The sequence below is a fragment of the Musa acuminata genome, chromosome BXJ2-10 (assembly GCF_036884655.1).
Source record: "Musa acuminata AAA Group cultivar baxijiao chromosome BXJ2-10, Cavendish_Baxijiao_AAA, whole genome shotgun sequence".
Taxonomy (NCBI): domain Eukaryota; kingdom Viridiplantae; phylum Streptophyta; class Magnoliopsida; order Zingiberales; family Musaceae; genus Musa; species Musa acuminata.
This window is the reverse complement of record NC_088347.1, coordinates 37,491,596-37,514,453: the sequence shown is the minus strand read 5'-3', so window position 1 is coordinate 37,514,453 and position 22,858 is coordinate 37,491,596. Positions and strand designations below refer to the sequence as shown.

General features: G+C 39.2%; 2 protein-coding genes across 3 annotated transcripts; both read left to right on the top strand.

Moving 5' to 3' along the window:
• The first annotated feature begins 1,395 nt into the window (after window positions 1–1,395).
• LOC103969668 (vegetative cell wall protein gp1-like) lies at window positions 1,396–2,653 on the top strand. Its single transcript, XM_009383286.3, has one exon. The coding sequence runs from the start codon at window positions 1,464–1,466 to the stop codon at window positions 2,103–2,105; it is 642 nt and encodes a 213-aa protein (XP_009381561.1). The 5' UTR covers window positions 1,396–1,463; the 3' UTR covers window positions 2,106–2,653.
• A 1,260-nt stretch (window positions 2,654–3,913) lies between these two features.
• On the top strand, window positions 3,914–22,697 carry LOC135625567 (trafficking protein particle complex II-specific subunit 120 homolog). 2 transcript variants are annotated; one of them, XM_065130538.1, is made up of 10 exons: window positions 3,914–4,453; window positions 6,845–7,051; window positions 7,169–7,351; window positions 7,552–7,661; window positions 8,616–8,675; window positions 14,613–14,904; window positions 17,241–17,533; window positions 18,708–19,585; window positions 20,730–21,713; window positions 22,365–22,697. In XM_065130538.1, exons 1-10 carry the CDS (start codon window positions 4,040–4,042, stop codon window positions 22,583–22,585), a joined length of 3,642 nt encoding a protein of 1,213 aa, XP_064986610.1. In that variant the 5' UTR covers window positions 3,914–4,039; the 3' UTR covers window positions 22,586–22,697. The 2 variants fall into 2 exon arrangements, with proteins under 2 accessions (XP_064986610.1, XP_064986611.1); XM_065130539.1 differs by lacking the exon at window positions 3,914–4,453 and having other exon boundaries at window positions 6,925–7,064.
• Window positions 22,698–22,858: the final 161 nt, after the last annotated feature.

Genomic DNA, 22,858 nt, shown 5'->3' with positions numbered 1-22,858 from the left:
CTATTTTTATAAAAATGAAAATGATCACATCTTAATGTTTTTAAACCATATCTTATTGTTTAGATATACTTAATACACATTCGATAATATTTTTAGTTGTTATAAATATAAAAGAATAAAAATATTAAAATTTTTAACATGCATATTTTATGACTATTATGATATTTTGTTTACGTGTTATTTTAATTTTTATTGTTAATTTGGTTCGATTTAATTCGTTGTTCCGATTTTAAATGCATTGAATCATACAATAAAAGAATCACCGAGAAATGTTAAAATCTTATAAATCAAAGATGCTCTATGAAAAAAAAAAATATCATACTATGTTGAAATAAAAAAGAGAAGATCGACGACTATAAACTTTTAGTGTAGTTTGTAAATAATTCTGAGATGTTGTTGAATTTTTTCTTCTCAACTCCTCATGTCTCCCAACTTTCTGATAATGAATTGAGAAATAATAATATATATAATTAATCATCAACAGACGTTTTCATAGAGGATAACTGATTAGTTCAAAGTACCTTTAGGTTTATAAATTTTCTGATAAATAAAGTTAATTACTTTATATATCGATGTTGAAAATTGGACACGTAGCGTCCACGCCTTTTCCAAAGGGCGATCCGTGTTCCATACGTTACATCAATGTATACGCCAGTCAATAATGTACAACGCGGTAGGAAAAGGTCGTGCTATTTTAATACCCCGGTGGTTGTGTGAAGATCAAAAGTATACGTTACGCGCATTGGGTACTCGCTTCATGACCTAAATGCTTATTCGGCCTCGCAGTTGTCCCCTGTGGGTCCATGCCCAATCATCGCGCGGTCGACTGTTGAGTTTCTCGAAAAGGGGTAGAAAAGTATATCACACGGAGAGGAACCGACCCGACGGCTGTCGGTCGAACGATCCGCCAGCTCATGTCGACCGTACCCGATTCGCTACCCCTCTTGCCGTGGTTATCTCGCAACAATACCCTCGTCGTCTAGAGGTTCCACAAGCTTTCCACAACCGTCCGATTTCAAATCAACGGTAAGAAAATTAATCACGACCAAAAGAGCTCCGGTGATGGGCTCGATGTAAATTTTTCCAAGTTCAGGGTGGCCTTATTGGCAGGGTGGCCTTATTGGCAGGGTGCGATGATTGCGTCCAATGGTGGTTTTCTTGACGCGTCAGATTCGGCAAACTCCTCTTATGGAAGTCCTCATATAGAGTAGCGTGCGGGTAATAATTCTACCGTACGATCTCTAAGAGAAGGCGATCGCAGCGGTTCAGTGTACGATGGACGCACCCGATGTGCCTTGTTTGATCCACAGGTCGTCGTGTCCGTATAGGAATATGAATGCGGCCGCGTCCAAAATAGGAACGCTCTCCCTCTATAAAATGCCGAGTTGGGTTCGCCTTTATCTCGCCAATAATTCACGTCCTCTTCTTCTTTAGGTTTTTCTGTGGTAGGTGATCTTACCCTAATGGGCACAGAGGTGCTGCGACCGCACGATTGTCTGAGGAACCCCCTCTCCGTCGATGCCTTCGGGTCCCGACCTCCGCCGCCGGCGAAACCCCACCGCAAGAAACCCCCCCGGTCGCCACCCACCTCCTCCTCCCCTCCTTCCACTTCCTTCCACCTTCCTCCTCCTCCTTCGAAGGCAGGCCGGCGTGGCCTGGGCCAGCCTGCCCGCTCGCCGCCTCCCCAGGCGGTGGCCAAACCCAGCCGCGCCAACCCGCCGTTCGACAGTCGGAAATCGCCGTCTCCGCGGAAGGATGGTGCCCTCTCCGAAGGAGAGACCCGCTCGCGGAGGGCCCTCGTGATGGAGGGGGTCCGGATCTTGAAGCGAGGCGAGGAGTTGAAGCCGGGAGCCCCCCGGGCTGCCGATCTGGTACGAGAGGGTGATGGTTCGGTCTTCTGCTCCACGAATCGGTTGGGGCCGGAGCCGGAGATCCTCCCGAGGAAAGGGGGGCTCGCCGTTCTGGAGTCGCCGTACGCGGGACCGGCGTTCTTCGCGTCCCCTTCTCCCAGTTCGCTCCCTCTTCCTTCTTTTTGCCTGAAGAAGGGTGTGGTCAAGGGCGAGGAGGCCGCGAGGGCCCTTCCGTCGCGCGTTCTGGCATGGTAATCCGCTGCGGCGGCAAGCCAAATCGGCGCCGATTACGGGTGTAGGGATGAAAAGATGCGATCTTTTTAGAAAAAAAAGGTGTTTGGTGGGAAAAAAAGTGATATTTGTCGACAAAATTTCAACTTTGGGGGCCCCCAAAACAAAAGAAAGGGGGGGGTGGGAAAAAGAAGGGATTATGGTGGCGTCTGAAGGGGCTAAAGCTTTAGATGGGAGTGTGTCATGTTGGCTTCTCCGGTTCATCAATATTCCTCTATTTTTTCAAAAGGAAGGTGGGGAATCGGAGAACCAAAGGTCATAGTAGTACAACGACAGCCGTAGTTTATTGGTAGGGGATGTAGCTATTGCTTATGTTCATCTGGTATGTGGTAATGGTGATGCGTTGTTTGGTCAATTAGAAGGTATCTATGTTTGATGCGTCGAATGTTTTGCTTTATAGTCGTGGTTTGTAATCTTTGATATGCAGTTCTAATGGTGTTGTGGGCTAATGTTCTTCCTCCTGTCTAACTTAGTCATCAGAAAAAATAAAATGTTTTGTCTTTGGTGTTGTATGGATAGGCATGTTCAGATTTGTTTACTTGGTTGGATTGTTCAACTTGCCAGAAAATTTTATTAGATTCTGGGGATTGGTCGAATGGCTTTGTTGGTGTCTACTTGGTGGAGTCGGTGAACTACCTATAATAACATGATTCATTTCCAACCAACTCTCTCCGAACCTGTCATTGTTTGACTCATTCTTTTTCATTATAAAAAAATATATATCTAATTTATTTATTATAATAATAATAATTATTATTTTTAAAAAGTAAAAGACAAAAATAAGATTTAAGAAATGAAATGTTATATGCATCATAATTAAAAAAAATATTTTCAAAGAAAATATATATATATAAAAAGAGCTTGGAGTGTGTGATGTAATATGTCTTCTCATGTAATATGTCTGTCTTCACAGAACATAAGAATCAAAGCATCTGATACATCCTAATTGAGTAAAATATTCTTATGTTATGCTTCCACCCAAGAAAAGTATCAAAGCACTCCATATATGTAGAGCCCAATTAGCCTAAAGATGATAATGTTTCAACTGGGCTACCTGATTTCTAAAGAAAATATATTTTGATATACTTAATCTTCCATAATTTTATTGTGATGTTTTTTATATTAAATATATTATATGATATTTATAATCTCAAAAATATTATTATTATTTTTTGAACTCTCGAATCCTCATGTCAATGTTGCTATGTGGATGTCTTGGATATATATATATATATATATATATATATATATATATATATATATATATATATATATATATATATATATATATATATATATATATATATTCATATTTTACAGTAATTGGTGTGATTGTTGGGCCGAACTTGATGGCCCAAAGATCCGACATTGGATGGAAGTCAATGGACCGGGTTTGTATTAACAGATAGAAAAGGATGGGTGGAGTTCGGGTCATAATAGTATTATTAGCCAAGGCTTGTGGTTTTAATTAGAACAGATCATGAATAATACTTGATTAAGCATATAATAATGATCATTTTTGTGCAATGATGTAAGTGTAATGGGGAGTAAATTAGAAATTATGTCGTCCTTCGTAACGTAGTAAAAACGATTGGAATTGATCTGAAACGATGCTGATTTCGTCGGTGAATGCGAACCCACGTCAACCGATTTGGTGCAGTGCAGCCTGTTGTTGATCGCACCAGTTTCTGGTATCCACCAGCTTGACTCCTCTCTCTGTCTTTTAAGTGGGTCCCACAGGCCACGATTCCCCCATCCGACCGCCTTCAGATCTCCGCTCTAAATTCCCACCCCCGGCCTCGCCCCCGCCCCCGCTCCGTCTCCGTTCTCTCCGCGTCGCCTCCTCCTTCCTCCACCTCCTCCTGCGCCGCTGCCCTCGAGACCCCCCGCGGCGGGCCATGGAGCCGGATGTGAGCTTCGAGACAGGCTCCATGATCCGGATCGCCGTCCTACCCGTCGGCGGCTCAATCCCACACGCGCGGTTGCGTTCTTACGTGGAGATGCTGGGCCGCCACACCCGGATCGACCTCTCCTCTATCAGCTCCTTCTACTCGGAGCACCAGAAGAGCCCCTTCACCCACCAGCCATGGGAGACGGGCAGCCTGCGCTTCAAGTTCATGCTGGGCGGCGCCCCGCCCAGCGCCTGGGAGGACTTCCAGTCCTGCCGCAAGATCCTTGCTGTCATCGGCCTCTGCCACTGCCCCGCCTCCCCCGACCTCGATCTCGTCGCTGACCAGTTCGCCACTGCCTCCAAAGCCTACACCTCAGCACTAGCCAAGCGCTGCTTCGCCTTCTTTCCTACCGATTCCCAGGTGCGTCCAAGATCCCTTCTCTCGATTTACTCTCAAGGTGTAACATTGATTGACTTCTGTTGATTGCTCCATGTGGTGTGATCTTGACGAGAGGTGTGATAGGTTTGGTCGCGAAGTATTTCCATGTAGTCCCTCTTTCTGAACGAGGCATGCAAATTTGATTTTTGGATCCACGGAGAACTTCTTATTAATGAATAAATCGTGGCAAGAACGGAAAATTATCAGTAATTTGGTAATGGAAAACTTAGTTTACCATGATTCGTCAATAAGTGACTCATTGCCTAATCAGCTTGCAGAAGGATTTTGTTTTCTGACCGGAAGTTACAAGCTAGGAAGGTAGGAGTTTCTGCTTCTTCCTATGGCCATAATGGATTGACCTTTCTTTTAACATTTAGAATGGCGTCTGATAGACCAAGGGATGCATTGATGTCAACAAGAAGTTGTGGTTGAACAGTGCTCATGGTTTTGGTAATGGATCTGCTTGGTTAGATTTAGAGTTCAGACTCGTTTTCTTGTTTTGTTTTGTTTTTGTTTTTGTAGAATTTGAAAGTTCAAAATGGGCCAGAATCTTCTAGTTGCCTGGTGTCTATACCAAAATAATTGAGTTCCTAATTCTTGCAGATGACATAATTTTGAGACAAATAAAGGATTGTGTTTTAACTAGATTCTTTCTGATTCTAATTTGGTGAGTTTAAATGATTAAAAAAAACCATAGATTTCTTGCCTATTTATCAAATGATTTTGAACAATGCTCATGGTTAGGCACATACTGATTGAGCATATTCGTGATGAAATTTGTGGCATATGTTTTATAGATGGTATTGGTTTTGCTGATTGTAATCGAGAAGGGATAGGCTTTAAGTCAGACATACGAAGATGATTTTTGCAAACAAACAAAAGGTTTAAATTACAGAGGACTACAACCTGGCCATAGTTTTACCAAAAAAGGTTTTGAAACAAAATATTCAAGTCAGTTTATAAGGTAGGATTTTTTATGTCTTTACATTTATTGTATAATACTAAGGGGAGACTGAAATTTTTTTTTTACCCAGTGTTTCTACTTCTACTATCCTAGATCTGTTGTATAATAGAAAGCGGATACTCAAGGAATGAGAAAGGTTTTACCCATTCATTTAATACAGGACAATTAAAAAGGAAAAAGAATGGTCTCAGAGTATTATGTTTCTGTTGTTTACCTTTTAGCTTGAAAGGAGAACCGTAAGATGATATTAAGACCATGGACCATCATGTTAGTGCACACTACTTTGTATCCAACCACCTTCTACTGGTTGGTGAGCCTTGGATTATAGCAAATCTTAATATACCAGTTGTTGCTGGTTTCTACGAATCCGATATAGGTCGTTACAGGTTCGACATAGTTCCATTCCTTGCTTGAGCTTCAATGGTCCTATCTTGGCCCATTGTTCATGGTCGACTGTTAGCTTTATCTACACACACCACCCAATGATATTGATCCACATACTTTAGTTGGTGACTTTGATCTTGGTACTTATATTGTGTGACTTTGTTCTCTAGTAACGCAAGTTCTAAAACATCAGAGAACATAATACCAATATTTTGAATATGTTAGACAAAAATGAGGACTTTGATCTTGAGACTGGTAGACATCCAAACCTCTGTACCACTTAAATAAGTGAATTTATGCTTATAGGGAGTGGTTGTATTACTTTTTGGACAATGTATTTTGATTGAATTATTGGATTATGATGTATATCTTCAATTGAGTTTCTTTGTATTGAAATATGAGAAAATAAAAATGGTTTATTTGGCTGGGCTAACAATTGTATGGAAACTACTGTCACTTGCTATGATTCAGTACTAGCAACACACAGTTCAATAGGGCATTGGTATACATTTTGTACATCATATGATGAACGTTGATTAAGCCATTATGTTTCATGGGCTAGCATACGGGTTTGCTAGGAAATGATACACACAAAATATGTTCTAGAGAAGACCAAGTTGAGATGGATGTAGGGTGTTACTAAAATATATAAAATAAAAGTTGTTTGTGTTCATGGATTATGTAGGGTACCAGAAAATGATGTAATGTAAACTATTAAAAAGTTATTTGAATATAGCAAAGTTGGATTTTGACTAATATATTAGGCTCTTAGCATCTTGGAAATAATTATATCATACTCGATGAAGTCAGTTGATATAGTTCTGGTTTAATAAAAAAACTTTGTTTAAACAAACACATTTTCTCATTTGGCTTCTTTACCTACTCTTATTTGATTATAGATCTTTTATACTTACCATGCATTTGTGAGCTTGGTTGTAAACTACGCTATGGTGTGATTCCTAATTCTGAGTCAGAAAGCTTAGTTTTTCTTATCTATCTCCTTTTTTCTTGGGTTCTGTCAACAGTTAGAGGAAGGGGACAATAAAAGAGAGAACATTCTATTGTTTCCTCCTTCTGATCAAAAGACACAAGAATTCCACATGCTCACCATGATGCAAGATCTTGCTGCTTCCTTGTTGATGGAGTTTGAGAAATGGGTTCTTCGTGCAGAATCAGCTGGAACCATTTTGAAGACACCCTTGGACTCTCAATCTAGTCTTGGTTCAGAGGAGGTTTATACTTTAGGTGTTCTATGGAATTAGAAAAGTTGTATCTTGTGATATTGAAAATGATTATAATACTTTTAATTGATTGAAGAGTTGTATGACTTTAATTTGGTTCTACTTCAGTTTATCAAAGCAAAGAAAAGGAGGCTTGCCCGTGCACAAAAAACGATAGGGGATTACTGCATGTTAGCAGGATCACCTATTGATGCTAATGCACATTATTCCACTGCAATAGAGCTGGCCAGGTTAACTGGGGATATATTCTGGCATGCAGGGGCTATGGAGGGTAGTGTTTGTGCCTTGCTGGTAATCATATTTCTACATTCTTGTACTGTTACTTTATCACATGGTTAGACAAATGATTTTGACTTTAAAGATTGTAGAAGCTCCATAAGCATTATAGAATTTTTTTTACCCTTTACCCTTGACCTGTTGCTTTTTGATTGCTTTAGAGGTATTGTACTAAGAACAATGATTGATTTAGTTAACTTGTTTACAATATTCAGGTTGATCGAATGGATCATAAGGATCCTCTTTTAGAAGAGGAAGTCAAGTACCGCTATTACAATGTTATTCAGCTCTATAGGAGATCTTATCTACAGGATAATGCACAAAGGTAGGCATCATTCATTAGTTACTTGTAGACTTCTTGAACATCCATGAGTCTGTGAAATAACCCAGCCAATTTTATGTTTGCATTAGTTTAAATAAATTCTAGATGGGAATATTTCTTTGGATTTTATCTGTCTTTAATTTGATGACAATATTTCTTGCTATAGAAAAAATTGTTTGGTTTTGTTGCAATGTGACTTTGGATCAAAACATTGAAGTGTTGTAAAATGGAGGCATGTTCTCTCTTCTCTGGTACTGTGAACAGAATTGATACCAATGAAAGCATATTTGCACATATATACATCAACATATCTATTTTGGAAAGCTAACATTTACAGGAAAAAAATCTTGTTTATTCCTGGCATCAGGTACACATTTGCCATAACAACGACATTTTTGTTCTTAATAAGATTATAAAAAATCTCTTTTTTCTTGGTTAGCCAATTTTACATATTTTTATTGTCATAAAGACAGGGTGGCCTAATTCACATGGTTTCAGCTATTGAATGGTTCTCACAAACATAAAGGTTGTTTTTGTGATGACGCATAATCCCAGCAAACTTACCACCACCCCTAGGCCCATGCTCTTACATATTGTTATCATCGTTATGGGACTGAAATCTTTAAGGATGGATTTCAGTCTTGTTTCTTGTTGGTCTTCTGACCTATACCACCCAATATCAGAAGATCGATCTGCATCTATGTGACCTTTATTTTGAGACCTGTAGATTCCAATCGAATTCTTAGCTTAGAAAGAGGAGATTTCGACATTGCTATCCTCTCTGTTCTTTGGAGCATCAAGATTGAGAAATATAATCTTCTGATTTGTATGCTCTATTTGTCAAGGCCTTTTAATTATGCTGAGTTATATCTGATTATAATATATCAGTAAATTTATCGTGATCTCTTTGTTGAACATGACCCAAGATGAGTTGATCACCTTCTTTATCTCTTGTAGAGTTTCGACAGTGAGCTTTGAACTAGAGGCCGCACTGAAGTTAGCTAGATACCTTTGCCGGTAAGACTGAGTATGTTAGTTGTATTATCATTTCTCTTATATTACTGGTAAGACCTATGTTTGCCATATTGTTGCTTGTTACCGATCAATCTTAAAATCACATGGATATTGTTTTTGCTTCTTTATATTTCACAAAAGCTGTAAGAAACAAATTATTATGTGGTAACTGATTTGAGTTTTCTTTTAAAATTTGTTAAGATTTGTCATTCATCACAGATCAATGAAAGTTATGTATGCTTTCAAATACTGTACATGCTTGAAATTTAAATATCAAATACATCTCTAGTTGTTATTTCGTGTTTTCTCCAGGTCTTGTCATAGATTCCAATGTAGACAACCCTTTAACATACAAGTACCTATATATTAGGTCGTTGCATGTAGATATACCTTGTTGTGATCTGTACATGTGAAAATAGATGTACATTTGGTAAGGTTAAGGACATTATTGTAAAAAAATAATAATATACCAAGAGGTGCTATTGGTGGATAAAAAAAATAAAAAATCTTAATTGTTAAAATCTTTGTAATTTGTCAGGCAATCTAGTAACTTTATTAATGATAATAATCCATCTGTTCTGTTGCTGATAATTTCATAGTAAAATGGAGAAAATAAATTATCTTTATCTTTATCGAAGCATTGTACATATAAAATTGCATTTGTTCAACTTCTAGGTTTTCTTAATTGAAACATGTTTTGTAAATTTGTATAAAAATGATTGTGTATAAAATTTCTGCAACTAGTTCTGTCTGTCGCTTCTCCAGTAGTTCCCTCTCTCATTCTGATATTTGTCATAGTGTCAAGTTTCTGATTTCTTTGTTCTAGCTTATTGATCTTCTTATTCCAATTTAATTTCTGTTTGAAGTTCTGGTAGCTGTAAGTTTCTTTTACAACTGATTATTCATGCATGCTATTCGACATATGCGTATCATACTGATTGTCTGGTGCTGAAGAAATTTTCATTCATCCTTTCTCTTTTTCTTCTTAAAGTGGATCAATTGTAATATGCCTATGTACTGCCACACAACAGCAACCTTTGTCTGTCCCAAGGGTGTTCTTTTTCCAATCTTGTATTAGAGTTCTTAAATCTTCAAATCATAATGAGGCAGAACTGTGAAGGTCCAAACACTCATCAACTTATTTCTGGGTCTAATTTAAAACCATAAATAGTAGTCTATTTAATGATCTGCCGAGGCAGCAACAGATGGAAAATAGGGATCAGGTGGGAAGACAATGTAAAATGGGTGAAAAGTTTAGCAAGCCCAAAAACACTGATAAAATCACATAATGAGTCCCTTTGATAAGAACCGATTGGCCTCTACTCCTCTCCTAAGTTCTTGATCCTTTACTCTTCTTGTAAGTTATGCATCCTAATTTTGTTAAACTATGAACCTATTAGAACCTTAAATTGAACTGTTTTTCCTCCTTAAAAGGAACTATAAGATAACATTATTGAGCTAGTAAAAAATAAAAATCATGATGGAAATTAGTCCAAATAACTTGAAAACATCCTTATCTATACCCTCTCTGACTTATTTAAAAAACAATGCAACAGCTTGATAGCTGATCCATGGACTATTATAGTTTACAGTCTAGAATAGCTAGCTTGTTGAATCTATTTTCTTTTATTTACTACCCTGCCTATTTACAGAATTTGGGTCCAACTATTATGGAGAAAATATCACCCAATTTATTGACACCTAATCATGTGCACAACTCCTCATTATGACTCTCAATACTGAAATTAAAAATACTGCACAATCTCTGAAATAAGCTTCTGTAGCCTAGCACAAAATTAATTTAAGTGATTGTTAGAGAAGGGCTTCTACTGAAAACTCAATTTTTTGTTTAATTGGAAGTTTAGAACCGATCAAGATAAGCTTTGCTATATGTCCACTAGACCCTAGATTCATGTTGTGCAAAAAGAACCCTAGTTACACTATCCACTATTATTAATTCCAATAAAGAAACTTTCTGTCCATTGTTTGTATTAGTTTAAGATGAAGAGTCCCACAAGGAAAAATTAAGGTGTCTAAGTTGAATCCTGAGGTTTTCTACTTGGACTTATAGAATTAAACAATTTCAACTCGAGAGCATTTGCAACACTGGGCCTCCCGTTTTCTTAAGAATATTCGAGGGTGTATATGATAAGACCCTAAAGTCTTATCGTAAAAAGAAGAAGAGAAGGGGATGATCACTTCGAGGGGATCGGCCTCCTTGATCGCTTCGAAGTGATCATCCCCTTCTCTTCTTCTTTTTACGATAAGACTTTAGGGTCTTATCAATTGGTATCAGAGCGACGATAAGACTTTAGGGTCTTATCATTTGGTATCAGAGCCTACGATAAGACTTTAGGGTCTTATCATTTGGTATCAGAGCGATGATCCTTGGCGCAGCCCGCCGCAGCCTTACCGTTGTCGCTGTTTCCCCGGCCAGCGACCTTTGACCACCGCTCGACCACCTCGTTGCCCCATCTCGTTCAAAAAATAAAAAAAAGAAAGAAAGAAAAAAAGAAAAGAAAAGAAGAAACACGAGAGGAAGAAGAAGCCGCCGACCACCCCTGCTTCCCTTCTCCTCCACCGCCGGCGCTGCTTCCTGGTCGGCGACCACCGCCGCCGCCGCTCCCCGGTCAGCGCCCACCGCTGCCGTTGTGCCCCGGCCAGCAACCTTCTCACCTCGCCTCCTCGCTGCCCGCATCTCGCTCGAGCGAGAAGGGCCGCGGCCGCCGATTCCCAGCCAGCGGACCACCCATCGCCACTTATACCGTCGGCGACGCTGCCCTAGCCGCACCGCCATCGCTGGCTTCCCTTGGTTGCAGCTTCGGCCGTGCGATCTGTCGGCGTCGCTGTTTCTGTGGTGCGATAGAAACAGAGCAGCCGCCGGTCCCTCTACTGCCGCAGGCGTCAGTCGCCTCTACAGCCGTCGACTCCTCCTCCTCCACCGCTGCCGCTGCTTCTCGGCCGCACGATCACCGCCGCACCGCCGTTGCCAGCATCGCCAGCGGCTCTGGCTGTGGTGCGATAGAAACAGAGCACCCTGTTTCCCATCTCCAGCATCGCAACTTCCCGGCCAGCGACGACGCTCGCTGCCTTTTTCTCCACCGCCGCCGCTACTTCTTGATCGCTCTATCACCGCCGCCCGCCTCCCAGGCGCAACCCTTGCCGTGCCCCCCCCTTGGGTCGCAGCCGCAGCCGCCGGTTGCTGCAGCCCTCGTTGCAACGGTTACAGAAACAGAGCTTCCTCTGTTGCTGCAGCCCCCGTCGATCCCGGCCGCGACCCTCGCTGCCTCCTTCTCCACCGCCAACGCTGCGCTCCGGCCAGCGACCACCGCTGCTGCCAGTCACCGCAGCCTTCTCCTCAACTGCTCGTGATCCTTCCGGCCAACTCCTTCGGTGGTGCGACAAAAACAGAGTACGCAGCAACAAAAATAGTGGCACCCTCTGCTGCCGCAGCCGCCGATTGTAACCACCGTCGTCGCTCCCGGCCAACGACCAACCCCTCGTTCTGCAGCAGTTGCCCTCCAACAGCGAACGCAGCAACCGCAGCAAGTACGCTGCCTTGCCTCAACCCCGTTGCTCGGCGATCGCCCCTTGGGTCGCAGCAATTGCAACCACATCAACGAAGTCGCCTTCCAACCCCGACGCTCTCACCCCACACAGCGATAGAAACAAGGCAGCTACTCTTCCTCCAACGCAGCGACCGCAGCACTGCCCTTGGCGTCCACCTCCTCGGCAACTTCGCATCGACAGTGTTGATGCCCTTGACCGATACCAAAAACAGAAGTTGAGATTACAGATTTGCAGTCTTACGCAATGGCCACTGATAACTCGGTGAAAGCACAAATGGAAGCATTGGAAATCAGAATTGAAAACCGACTGCAAGAAACACTTAATGATTTCAAAAAGAGCCTACTGGAGAGCCTCAGCAAATTTCAACAAAATGAGGGCTCAAGTTCTACGTTGCACAGATCTAAAAATACAGGAAAAGGGCCCCAAGATTATGACACAAATTACTCACACATGAAGATGGAATTTCCGAGATGGAAAGATGGAGATCCGACCAATTGGATCTCTAAGGCAGAAAATGTTTTCCGTTTTCACAGAACCCCAGAAGAATCCAAGGTAGAAGTGGCCTCAATCCAACTCGAGGGAGATGCACTCCAGTGGTACGATTGGTATGAAACTTTTCACGGAGTTCCTTCGTGGGAGCAGTTCAAAAGAGGGCTTCTTGTTCGCTTTGGCCCATCCGAATATGAGAATGTTGATTGTCAGCTCGCCAAAATTCATCAAACTTCTACAGTGTTAGAATATCAGAGTAGGTTTGAAAGATTATCAAATCAAGCTAGAGATTGGTCGAACCAACAACTTATGGATACATTTATTGAAGGGCTTATTCCAGAGATCCGGTGTGAAGTTAAGGCTCGTCAACCCCGTACTATGATAGCTGCGATCTCATTTGCAAATCTACATGAGAAAAAAATTAGTAAGGAAAGATCAACAAGGGGTTTGTATTATGATGAAAAATGGAGTATGGAGCACCGATGTAAACAAGGGCAACTTCTGATGATTGAACCAATTGGAGAGGAACCGAAAGCTAAGAATGTGGACTCCGATCATGAAGGTATAAATTCTAATGAAGATGTTGGACCTACTATATATACAATGCATGCATTAGCCGACTACTCTAACCCGCAAACTATGGAAGTTGGCGAAACTCTGGAACATCAGCCTATTATAGTTTTGATTGATACTGGTAGCACTAACAATTTTATGGACAGTGAGACTGTTGACCGATTGGCCCACCACATTGAAGACTATGATAGATTCGAATTAAAGATCGTTGATGGACGGATTTTCACTTGTGATAGCAAAGGTTCAAAGATAAAATTGATTATACAGGGCCAGAAGTTTCATGCAATGATTGCTACATTGAAAGACCGACTTGTTGCTTACACTATTAAAAAGTGGAGATCATACTTACTTGATCAACGGGTTGTGATGCGTTACAGATAGTCTATGGCTAAAGTGCTGAAAGAGAAGCTCCCAGAGATTGATGCTGCTCAGCCTTGAGGACAAGGCTGATTTGAAGAGGGAGGAACTTTTAGGACCCTTTTTCTGAGCTTTTGAATAATGTTTATTGAGTTTGTTTAGTCAAGTTGTTTATTGAGTCGATTTAGTTCAATTAGAGTCAAGTAGAGGTTTATTTAATATTTATTTATTATTAGAGTTCAAGTCCTGATGGACTCTGGGTGGAACTCTATAAATAGGGATGTAACTGCTTCTTTTCAGTAATCAATGAAAAATACTATTCTGTCTTTGGACAAACCCTAGGAGGTCGATCCCCTCGAAGTGATCAAGGAGGGTCGATCCCCTCGAAGCGATCAAGGAGGGCCGATCCCCTCGAAGCGATCAAGGAGGCCGATCCCCTCGAAGCGATCATTATCATCCCCATTTCTCCCCTTTCTCCTACGATAAGACTTTAGGGTCTTATCAATTGGTATCAGAGCCTACGATAAGACTTTAGGGTCTTATCATTTGGTATCAGAGCGACGATAAGACTTTAGGGTCTTATCAGTATATTCTACGTATCTATATGTACAACTGAAAAAATTACTGAAACCATTTTAGTTATAATTGAATCTCTGTTCTTTATTTAATGCCACCATTCATATCTTAGAACAATTTTTCATTTTCCAGTGATCAATATAATTTGGGAGTATTTATGACAAATGTCTTCCTAACTTTTATATTTATGATGTTTTGTTGGGGGATTGATTTATTATTTTTGGATGGGGGATTTTAAATTTTTAAAATTTTCTTACTGTGGTTCATACTTCTTCAATTGCTATTAATAACTGGAGATCACTTATATCTACTGGCATTATTAACCAGTTCGGAAGTTGAAACATGTTTGTGTTGCTCTTGATCTCTTCTTATTAGGCGTGAACTTGCTAAGGAGGTTGTCGACTTGTTGATGAGTGCTGCTGATGGTGCAAAGTCCCTGATTGATGCAAGTGATCGCTTAATATTATATGTTGAAATAGCAAGATTGTTTGGAACTCTTGGCTATCAACGGAAGGCAGCCTTCTTTTCACGACAAGTAGCTCAATTGTACTTGCAGCAGGATAATGCCTGTGCTGCTATGAGTGCTATGCAAGTTTTGACTATGACTTCAAATGCTTATCACGTCCAAAGTAGAAGGAACAGCCAAAAGATGTGTCCATCATCCCAAGTAAGTTGTTATTAGAAGAAATACTGAGAATTTCATATTTTTATATCAAAATTCAGAATTTTCTCTCCTTGATAATGCTTTTTATTAACCAAAGTCTACTTATTTTATATGCACCATTAACTGCATGTCTGATAAATCACTCTATTCCACTCATTAACTAGGTGTTTTTGGCTGGTTTCTCTTGAAAATCTCTTTTATTTGCAAGAAAAAATATGTGCAGAAAACAAAAAAAAGTGAGAGATTCTATACCCAATTATATATCCACAGAACTAAATAACACTAATTAAATTGTATACCCAAGTTCTAGATGACATAACATAATGTTCCTGAATGTAAACTACCATATATTAGGATAAGATTGTGATTTCATAGTTTCATGGTGGTAGAGAGATCTTGATTCCCATGGATAGAACTAAAAGCACAGTGAGAGGTATATTAGAAATTCACAAAAGTTTTAACTACTTGAGATTGTTCGGATAGCAATTTGACTGAGATATGTGGTTAATTGATTGCAAAAGTAGACATTGATAAGTATAGATGCTTATCTTTGTGTCTGAGAACCAGAAAAATGGAATGTTGAACTTAGATTTTAGAAAATACACTGTCATGAGTAGGATTGATAGAAATGATTTTAGAAGATATTGCATACTGCTGTTTAAGCCACAAATTAGGTTTTATTATTGAAGATGAATTATTGAAGTTAGCGTGCACAGAGTTCTAGCAAGTTTGATCATTGTTGACATATTGTTAGCCTTTGTTATGTTACTTGTTAGTACTTTCCAGTTGCCCCAGTGTATGGCTTGGTGAAACGAAATCTGAACCTTTCCAAAGTGAATGTGTATGTGATTTGAGCCATTGGATGATGTTCCTTTGATCTAAGGGCTTACATTTCTTAATAGCCAAGTATAGGGCTAACGTGGGAATGAGACTATGTGCATGTGTACAAAAGAACAGTAGATTATTCTGGAAAGATTGAAAGAGAAGAAAGAAGCCTCAAAGTTCTAGTTCGTCTTAGTGCCCATTGTTATGTAGGATCATTTTCTTTTTGAGGGTTAGATAAGAAGTTGGATGAGCTTTGTCTTGTATGCTTCGACACTAAGCTGTGATTCTCTTGTAATCTTCCAGTAATAGAAAACAACTTTTGCATTCTTCTCCTATAGATGCTGGCCTTGTTCCTTAGGCCGAACCTGTAAATTCTTGTGCCTTTGCAATTTACTTTTCTCTTGCTATATGCCGTTCTCTTGTATAAGTGCTCATTGAGTTTATCCAACCATTGCAGACTTTGTTGGTTGTTTAAAGTGTTTCCACCAAATGTTTGTGATATTGCCACTTCCAACCTTCACAAACATAACACTATATTTTATATGTTTTTTCTAATAATCAAGCTATTGAGGACCCTCACAATAATGATAGGTAAGACTGGTTTAGTTGTCCCAAAACCCTTGCTTGGTTTCCATGTTCTTTTGTAACACTATTAGGTGACCTTATGAAAAAATCTTGCTGTCAATGTGCACAAATATAGTTTTAATATCACCACAGTGTTCTGTTTTTTAGTCTATCTCACACACACATTAAAGAAGTCACGTGCATGAGGATATCGGAAAGAATATTTTTTAATTTCTTATTCTCCAAGTTTGTGCCTCTTATATTGCCCTTAGTAGATTTCTAAATTTGCATTTGTTTGGCCAGAAGAGTAATGTGGTTAATAAAATTAAGCTGTGCTCACTATTTATTTTCTTGTACAATGTAATAATGTTTTCGTAACATTGTCCAAGGATTCTGTTCTTATCACATTTACTATTTTACTTTAAGATTCCTAACTTTGGAGTTCTATAGTTAATCTTGAATCAATAAATTTCTTAGATAGTAGATTGATACTATAGAGCTTAAAAATGATGGTAGCTGGTTCCTGGTGCATGCATAGGAGTGGATGCTAATATATAATTAACTTTTATGAATTCCGTGTTTTACTCAGAGCATAGTACTATGGTACATCCAGCATACAGATTGTGCTGTACTAGTCAAACTGTGGAACTGGTACAGTAGTATGCTAGTACCATGGTAGACTGGCCATCTACCAAAATTAAACCATTTTAGATCTGTTTCTTGGTCTACATTTACTGTTTGCATATTGGTCCGATTAGGTTCCGGAACTGGTAACAGACAAGTTCTGAACTGTCTTATAGTGTTTTGTTTTCATTGTATTCTCTATGACAGTGATTGAAATTGAGTCCATCTTAAGATGGATGCAATAAGCTGTTTCTAGACTCCATTTCCTGATATTCTTCATGCAGTTTAGGTATGGCTAATAATCTCTTCAACTTACTTGCATCAAGGATCTTGGAGCAAGTCATGGTGATGGCGGAAAAATGCACCCTTTATCAATAGTCTCCTTGTTTGAGTCTCAGTGGAGCACCATACAAATGGTTGTTTTGAGAGAGATACTGATGTCCTCTGTTCGTGCTGGTGATCCTCTTGCTGCATGGAGTGCTGCAGCTCGTTTACTTAGATCATTTTATCCGCTCATTACGCCTGCTGGTCAGAGTGGGCTTGCAAGCTCACTTACAAACTCTGCAGAAAGACTTCCATCAGGCACACGCTGTGCCGATCCTGCCCTTCCTTTTATCAGGTATTTTTTATTTTTTCATTGTATTGAGAAATTGTTGTTTCCTCTCTGGTTTAATATTTATATACTTCCAAATAGATATATATGCAGAAATTGTTGTTTCCTCTCTCCTCATTATTTCCTTTCCGTGCTGCCAGTTCTGAATTCTTATTGCTGATAAATATACAATGACGAATGAAAATCCAAATAGTCACTATGGTGATACACATTCTTTGTGCTTGAAAAAGAAAAAAGGGACCAAAATCATATGATAACTGTACTTGGACATACTATCCTGTTTTCCTTAAATGAGCAGTAGCTTGTTGTTGTCTACTCTACCATGACTTGAAACATTTTCTGTCTATAAACATGATGGTTCTAGATTCTGATTAATGCAAAAATTTATCTGAAAATCTGTTACAAGCTAATTGTAGCCTAGTTCAAGAAAGAATGATATTTTGCAGTTCTTATGCTATATTTAAGATTTCTGAACAATTTGTTTGACTTTAAACCAAGAGTTAGTTACTTTGAAATCATCCTGATCTTATTTCTGAATATTCCTGACTGTAAAAAAATTTCTAATATATTAATTTTTCGGTGCACATCATATATTTCTCATGCTTCTTCATTTTTTGACATTTGCTTTGGACTTTCTCACCGTATTAATATGATTGATGAATTTGAATTAGTTTCTTGATTGCTCCTTTATATTACTATATTACCTTATAATTGTATTATATACACTTCCATAACCACCTATTATCCAATTTGAACTTATATTTGTTGTATGTCCAGCTTATAGTAGTATCAGCCTTAAACAAATATGGTTACAGAATTTACTATCTGTTCTATATGTTTATATGAATTTGTGTTTGCTGATAAGAAATGTCCATGGATATGTTTTTTTCACAATCTGATGTCTGTCGAATCTGTTATTTTCCCCTAGCTATGGTCATAATTGTTATCTGTCTGTGTTTTTGCATCTAGTTGGTTTGTAGTTTACAGTTAAAGTAACCAAACCATTTGTTTCTAGGGACTTTTCTCTAATGATGCACTTTAGGTTCAAATATTAGACAAACTTCAAGTTCAAGTTATTCCTATGCCTAAAAATAAATAAAATGCAATGAATTATAGTATACAGTATCAGTACCACAGTAATTTTTCCTGTAACAGTAATGGATGCTTGCTTCTTTTCCAGGTTGCATTCGTTTCCTCTCCATCCTTCACAAACAGATATCATAAAGCGCAATCCACAAAAAAAGGAGTGGTGGACTGGTTCAGCACCTTCTGGACCATTTATTTACACTCCTTTCAGCAAGGGGACCATCTCTGATTGCAATAAACAAGAGCTTACATGGATTGTAGGAGAACCAGTTCAGGTTTTAGTGGAATTGGCAAATCCATGTAGCTTTGACCTTATGGTTGAAAGTATTTATCTCTCAGTTCATTCTGGAAACTTTGATGCTTTTCCTGTAAGTGTGAGTCTGCCACCTAATACTTCCAAGGTGATCTTATTGTCTGGGATTCCAACAAAAGTTGGAGCAGTTTCAATACCAGGATGCATTGTCCATTGCTTTGGTGTCATTACAGAGCACCTATTCAGGGATGTTGACAACTTACTTCTTGGGGCATCACAGGGCCTTGTTCTTTCTGACCCTTTCAGATGCTGTGGCTCTACCAAACCAAAAAACATGTCCGCACCAAACATATCTGTGGTGCCCCCTCTACCTCTGCTAGTTTCCCACGTGGTAGGAGGGAATGGTTCTACCATCTTGTATGAAGGTGAAATTCGTGATATTTGGACAAGTCTAACGAATGCTGGGACTGTACCAATTGAGCAAGCACACATTGCATTATCAGGGAAAAACCAGGATTCTGTTATTTCAATTGCACATGATGTTCTGTTATCATCTCTTCCTCTGAAACCTGGTGGAGAAGTGACTATTCCAGTAACTGTAAAAGCATGGCAGCTGAGCTTGACGGATTCTGAATTTGATGCTAGCAAGAGCTCCTCTGGAAGTGCACGAAGAATATCCAAGGAAGGAAGCAGCCCGTTGTTGGTTATTTATTATGCAGGTACTTAAATGTCCCTTTCAAATTTATAATTTTCTTTTAAAGTTGTAATCTCTATGATAGCAGCACAGTCTTCTAGAAATAAGTTCTCTTATATCTGTGAATTTGTTTTGTAGTTCATGATCCACAAATTCTTCAGCTACATTCCTAGGAGAAGTGTTTAAATCTTCTCTTGCCTTGTAATTTCATCTTTGATTCTTTTTTGTGTCAGAATAAGTCAATATGTTTATGAGTGGGGTTAGCCCTTGGAGTTCTATTTTTGTAATGACTAGAGATGCAGAAACTTTGAAATGACTGGAAATAAGATAGTGACCCACTAATTTATGGGACTGATCAGAATTAGTCAGGCTTGTTATGTAATATGTGGAACACATTGCTTCAGACATCAGTTTGACGAATCAATCTAGCTAGATAGCTGAAGTAGATATAACTAAATAGAATTGGCTAGAGTAGTTGGAACAGGAAAAGAAAAGAAGCTCAAATCAATTATATCTTTAGTCAGCCTAAGGCTGACGGGGATCCCTTCCAAACCTTAAGGTTTTCTGACTCATGTAGAATTTGTTTGATCCTTTAGAAAATGAGTGAAAGGGATAAATCTGTCACATTCTAACCTGAATCAGTGAAATTTATCAGGATTAGGTGAACCTGGAGATCATGGCATCACCATAACATTTTAAGAATACCACCAAGCAGAGCAAAGATTGTTCCTTTGCTACCTGGGAGACCAGGGTTTGAATTACGAAAACAGCCATGTTATTTAGAGGAAAGGTTGTATACATTGACCCTCCCCCTATCCATGGTGGTATGAGCACTGTGCAGTAGGTATGTGTTTTATCTGTTGGAAGTTGTGTGTTATATCTGAGAAATCTGTACAAGTGGTTCAGACATGTTTAAAGAGTAAATTTAAATGCATCAGTACGACATGACTAACCAATTTAGATTTAGAGTTGTTAGAGTGGAAAGGAAAACCGCTAGAGTCATGGCATTGCATGTTTCTACAGGACTGGATGTGAATTTGTCCATGTTGTTACTATCTTCGACATAACAAGTACTTTAGCAAGATCAAATATTGGCATACTTTTTCATTGATTCTATTATTATTCAATTGGTCTGAAGTGGGCTAACCTTTTCCTCTTTGTTCTTTTAGGTCCATGGACAAGTCCTGATGAATCAAATGGCAGTGGCAATTCTGTGCCACCAGGAAGGCGCTTAGTTGTCCCATTAAATGTGTGTGTTCTTCAGGGCTTGCGCTTTGTAAGGGCACGCTTGCTCTCAATGGAATTTCCTGCACGTGTGAGCGAGGCACTTCCTAAGCAAATTTATGGTGAGAATGGTATAACTGAAGAACTAAAATCAGTGAACCAAAATGACAGTTTGGTTAAGATTGATCCATATAGAGGAAGTTGGGGTTTGCGACTTCTTGAACTAGAACTGTCTAATCCCACAGATGTAGTCTTTGAGGTCAATGTCACAATGCAGTTGGATAGTCAACAGAGTGAGCATGGCATGGCAAATTTCAGTAATGAAGACATTGACTTTGGGTACCGTAAAACCAGAATTGATCGTGACTATTCTGCAAGAGTGTTAATACCCATGGAGCATTTCAAACTACCTGTTCTTGATGCTTCCTTCTTTTCAAAAGATGCTCAAGTCAATAATCTTCTAGGAAATAGATTTTCTAGCACATCAGAAAGGAATGCAAAGGCTGAGCTGAATGCTTCCATCAACAATTTAATATCCAAAATAAAAGTGAGATGGCATTCAGGACGAAATAGCTCAGGAGAGTTGAACATCAAAGATGCCACTCAAGCAGCATTGCAAGCATCAATCATGGATATATTACTGCCGGACCCTTTAACCTTTGGTTTCAGGTTGGGTGAAAATGGAACTGCATCAGAAAATATTGTTTCTCCTGAAGAGTCCAGTATATCAGACAATCCCCCTGGCCAGCCTGGTAGTAGGAATGTTGCAAGAGCTAAAGGTTCTGTCTTGGCTCACGAGATGACTCGTATGGAGGTCATCATTCGGAATAACACAAAGGAAAGGATTAAAATGAGCCTTAATGTTTCATGCAGAGATGTAGCAGGAGAGAATTGCATTGAAGGAAATAAAGCAACTGTTCTATGGGCTGGTATGATTCAATATCTCTTGATCGATAGCAGTAATTTGTTTTATATCAACATTTTCTTATTTTGGTTGACTAAATGAACTGACAGTCTATAAACAAAATGATAAGGCAAGATAAACTTCCATACATGCACATTTCGTAGGACCTAATTTTTCCCACATGTCTTGTGTTTTTTCATCTTTTTACGACTAAAATGACGACTTTGGGACTGGGTGTTCCCGACACAACCCTTTTTGTTGACCCCATTTAGTATGTTCTTGTTAGATAGTGCCTCTTTCATAGAACATGACATGCTGGTTCATTTCTTATCGTGAAGCAGAAAAATAAAGCAATATTTCCCTTGTTATTTCTTTTTTTGTCCGTTTTGTTATACATGTGATTTGGTAAGGCTTCCAGACATTTTAGTTACTGGAACACGGTGACTGTTTCCTAGCCTTACATTCAAGTCAGATAAAAAGTTCTGTTATTAACCAAAGTCGATATTCCTTGGAATCACGCACACACAAAGAGCTGATGTTGCTCATTTATTTCTCTTATCAGAATCAGATATATGGCAATTAAAGTTTCTATATCAGAGATGGACCAAATAGAATGGTGTTACCTCACAATTATACAATATTTTGTTGACTCATTCTTAGTTTTCTCTTTCCTCAGGTACCCTCAGTGATATCAGTCTGGAGGCTCCTCCACTCCAAGATATAACACATTCCTTTGCCCTGTACTTTCTTGTGCCAGGGGATTACACACTTCTTGCAGCTGCCGTCATAAATGACGCAACCGATGTCCTGAGGGCTCGTGCAAAATCGGACTCATCTGATGAGCCAATATTTTGTCGTGGATCCCCATTTCATGTCCATGTTGTCGGGACTGCCTAATGCCCACCTGTGTGGCACAAATCGGTTAGTTTTTCCAATTGTCTTTGTATTTGTTGATACAAACAGAAAAACCATTCAGATTTGATTTTTGTTTGATGGGAGGCTTTGCTCACATGCTTTATTTTACTTTCTGTGCCTTGTGAAACTTTAATCACTGTTGTTGCAATATTATGAGTTAGTAGCCCACAGTTTTTTTTTTTTGTCTTTCTGAAAAATAAAGAAACTATATTCGTGATCTATCATTTAGCACAACTGTTAAATAGATTTTCCATC

What these genes read in the sequence shown, in the direction of transcription:
- LOC103969668 (XM_009383286.3), top strand. Translation starts at nt 1,464, where the DNA reads ATGGGCACAGAGGTGCTGCGACCGCACGATTGTCTGAGGAACCCCCTC.
- LOC135625567 (XM_065130538.1), top strand. Translation starts at nt 4,040, where the DNA reads ATGGAGCCGGATGTGAGCTTCGAGACAGGCTCCATGATCCGGATCGCC. An exon ending in GTAGTGTTTGTGCCTTGCTG is followed by an intron (nt 7,352 to 7,551) that starts GTAATCATATTT and finishes TACAATATTCAG; the next exon opens with GTTGATCGAATGGATCATAA. An exon ending in AGATGTGTCCATCATCCCAA is followed by an intron (nt 14,905 to 17,240) that starts GTAAGTTGTTAT and finishes ACTTGCATCAAG; the next exon opens with GATCTTGGAGCAAGTCATGG.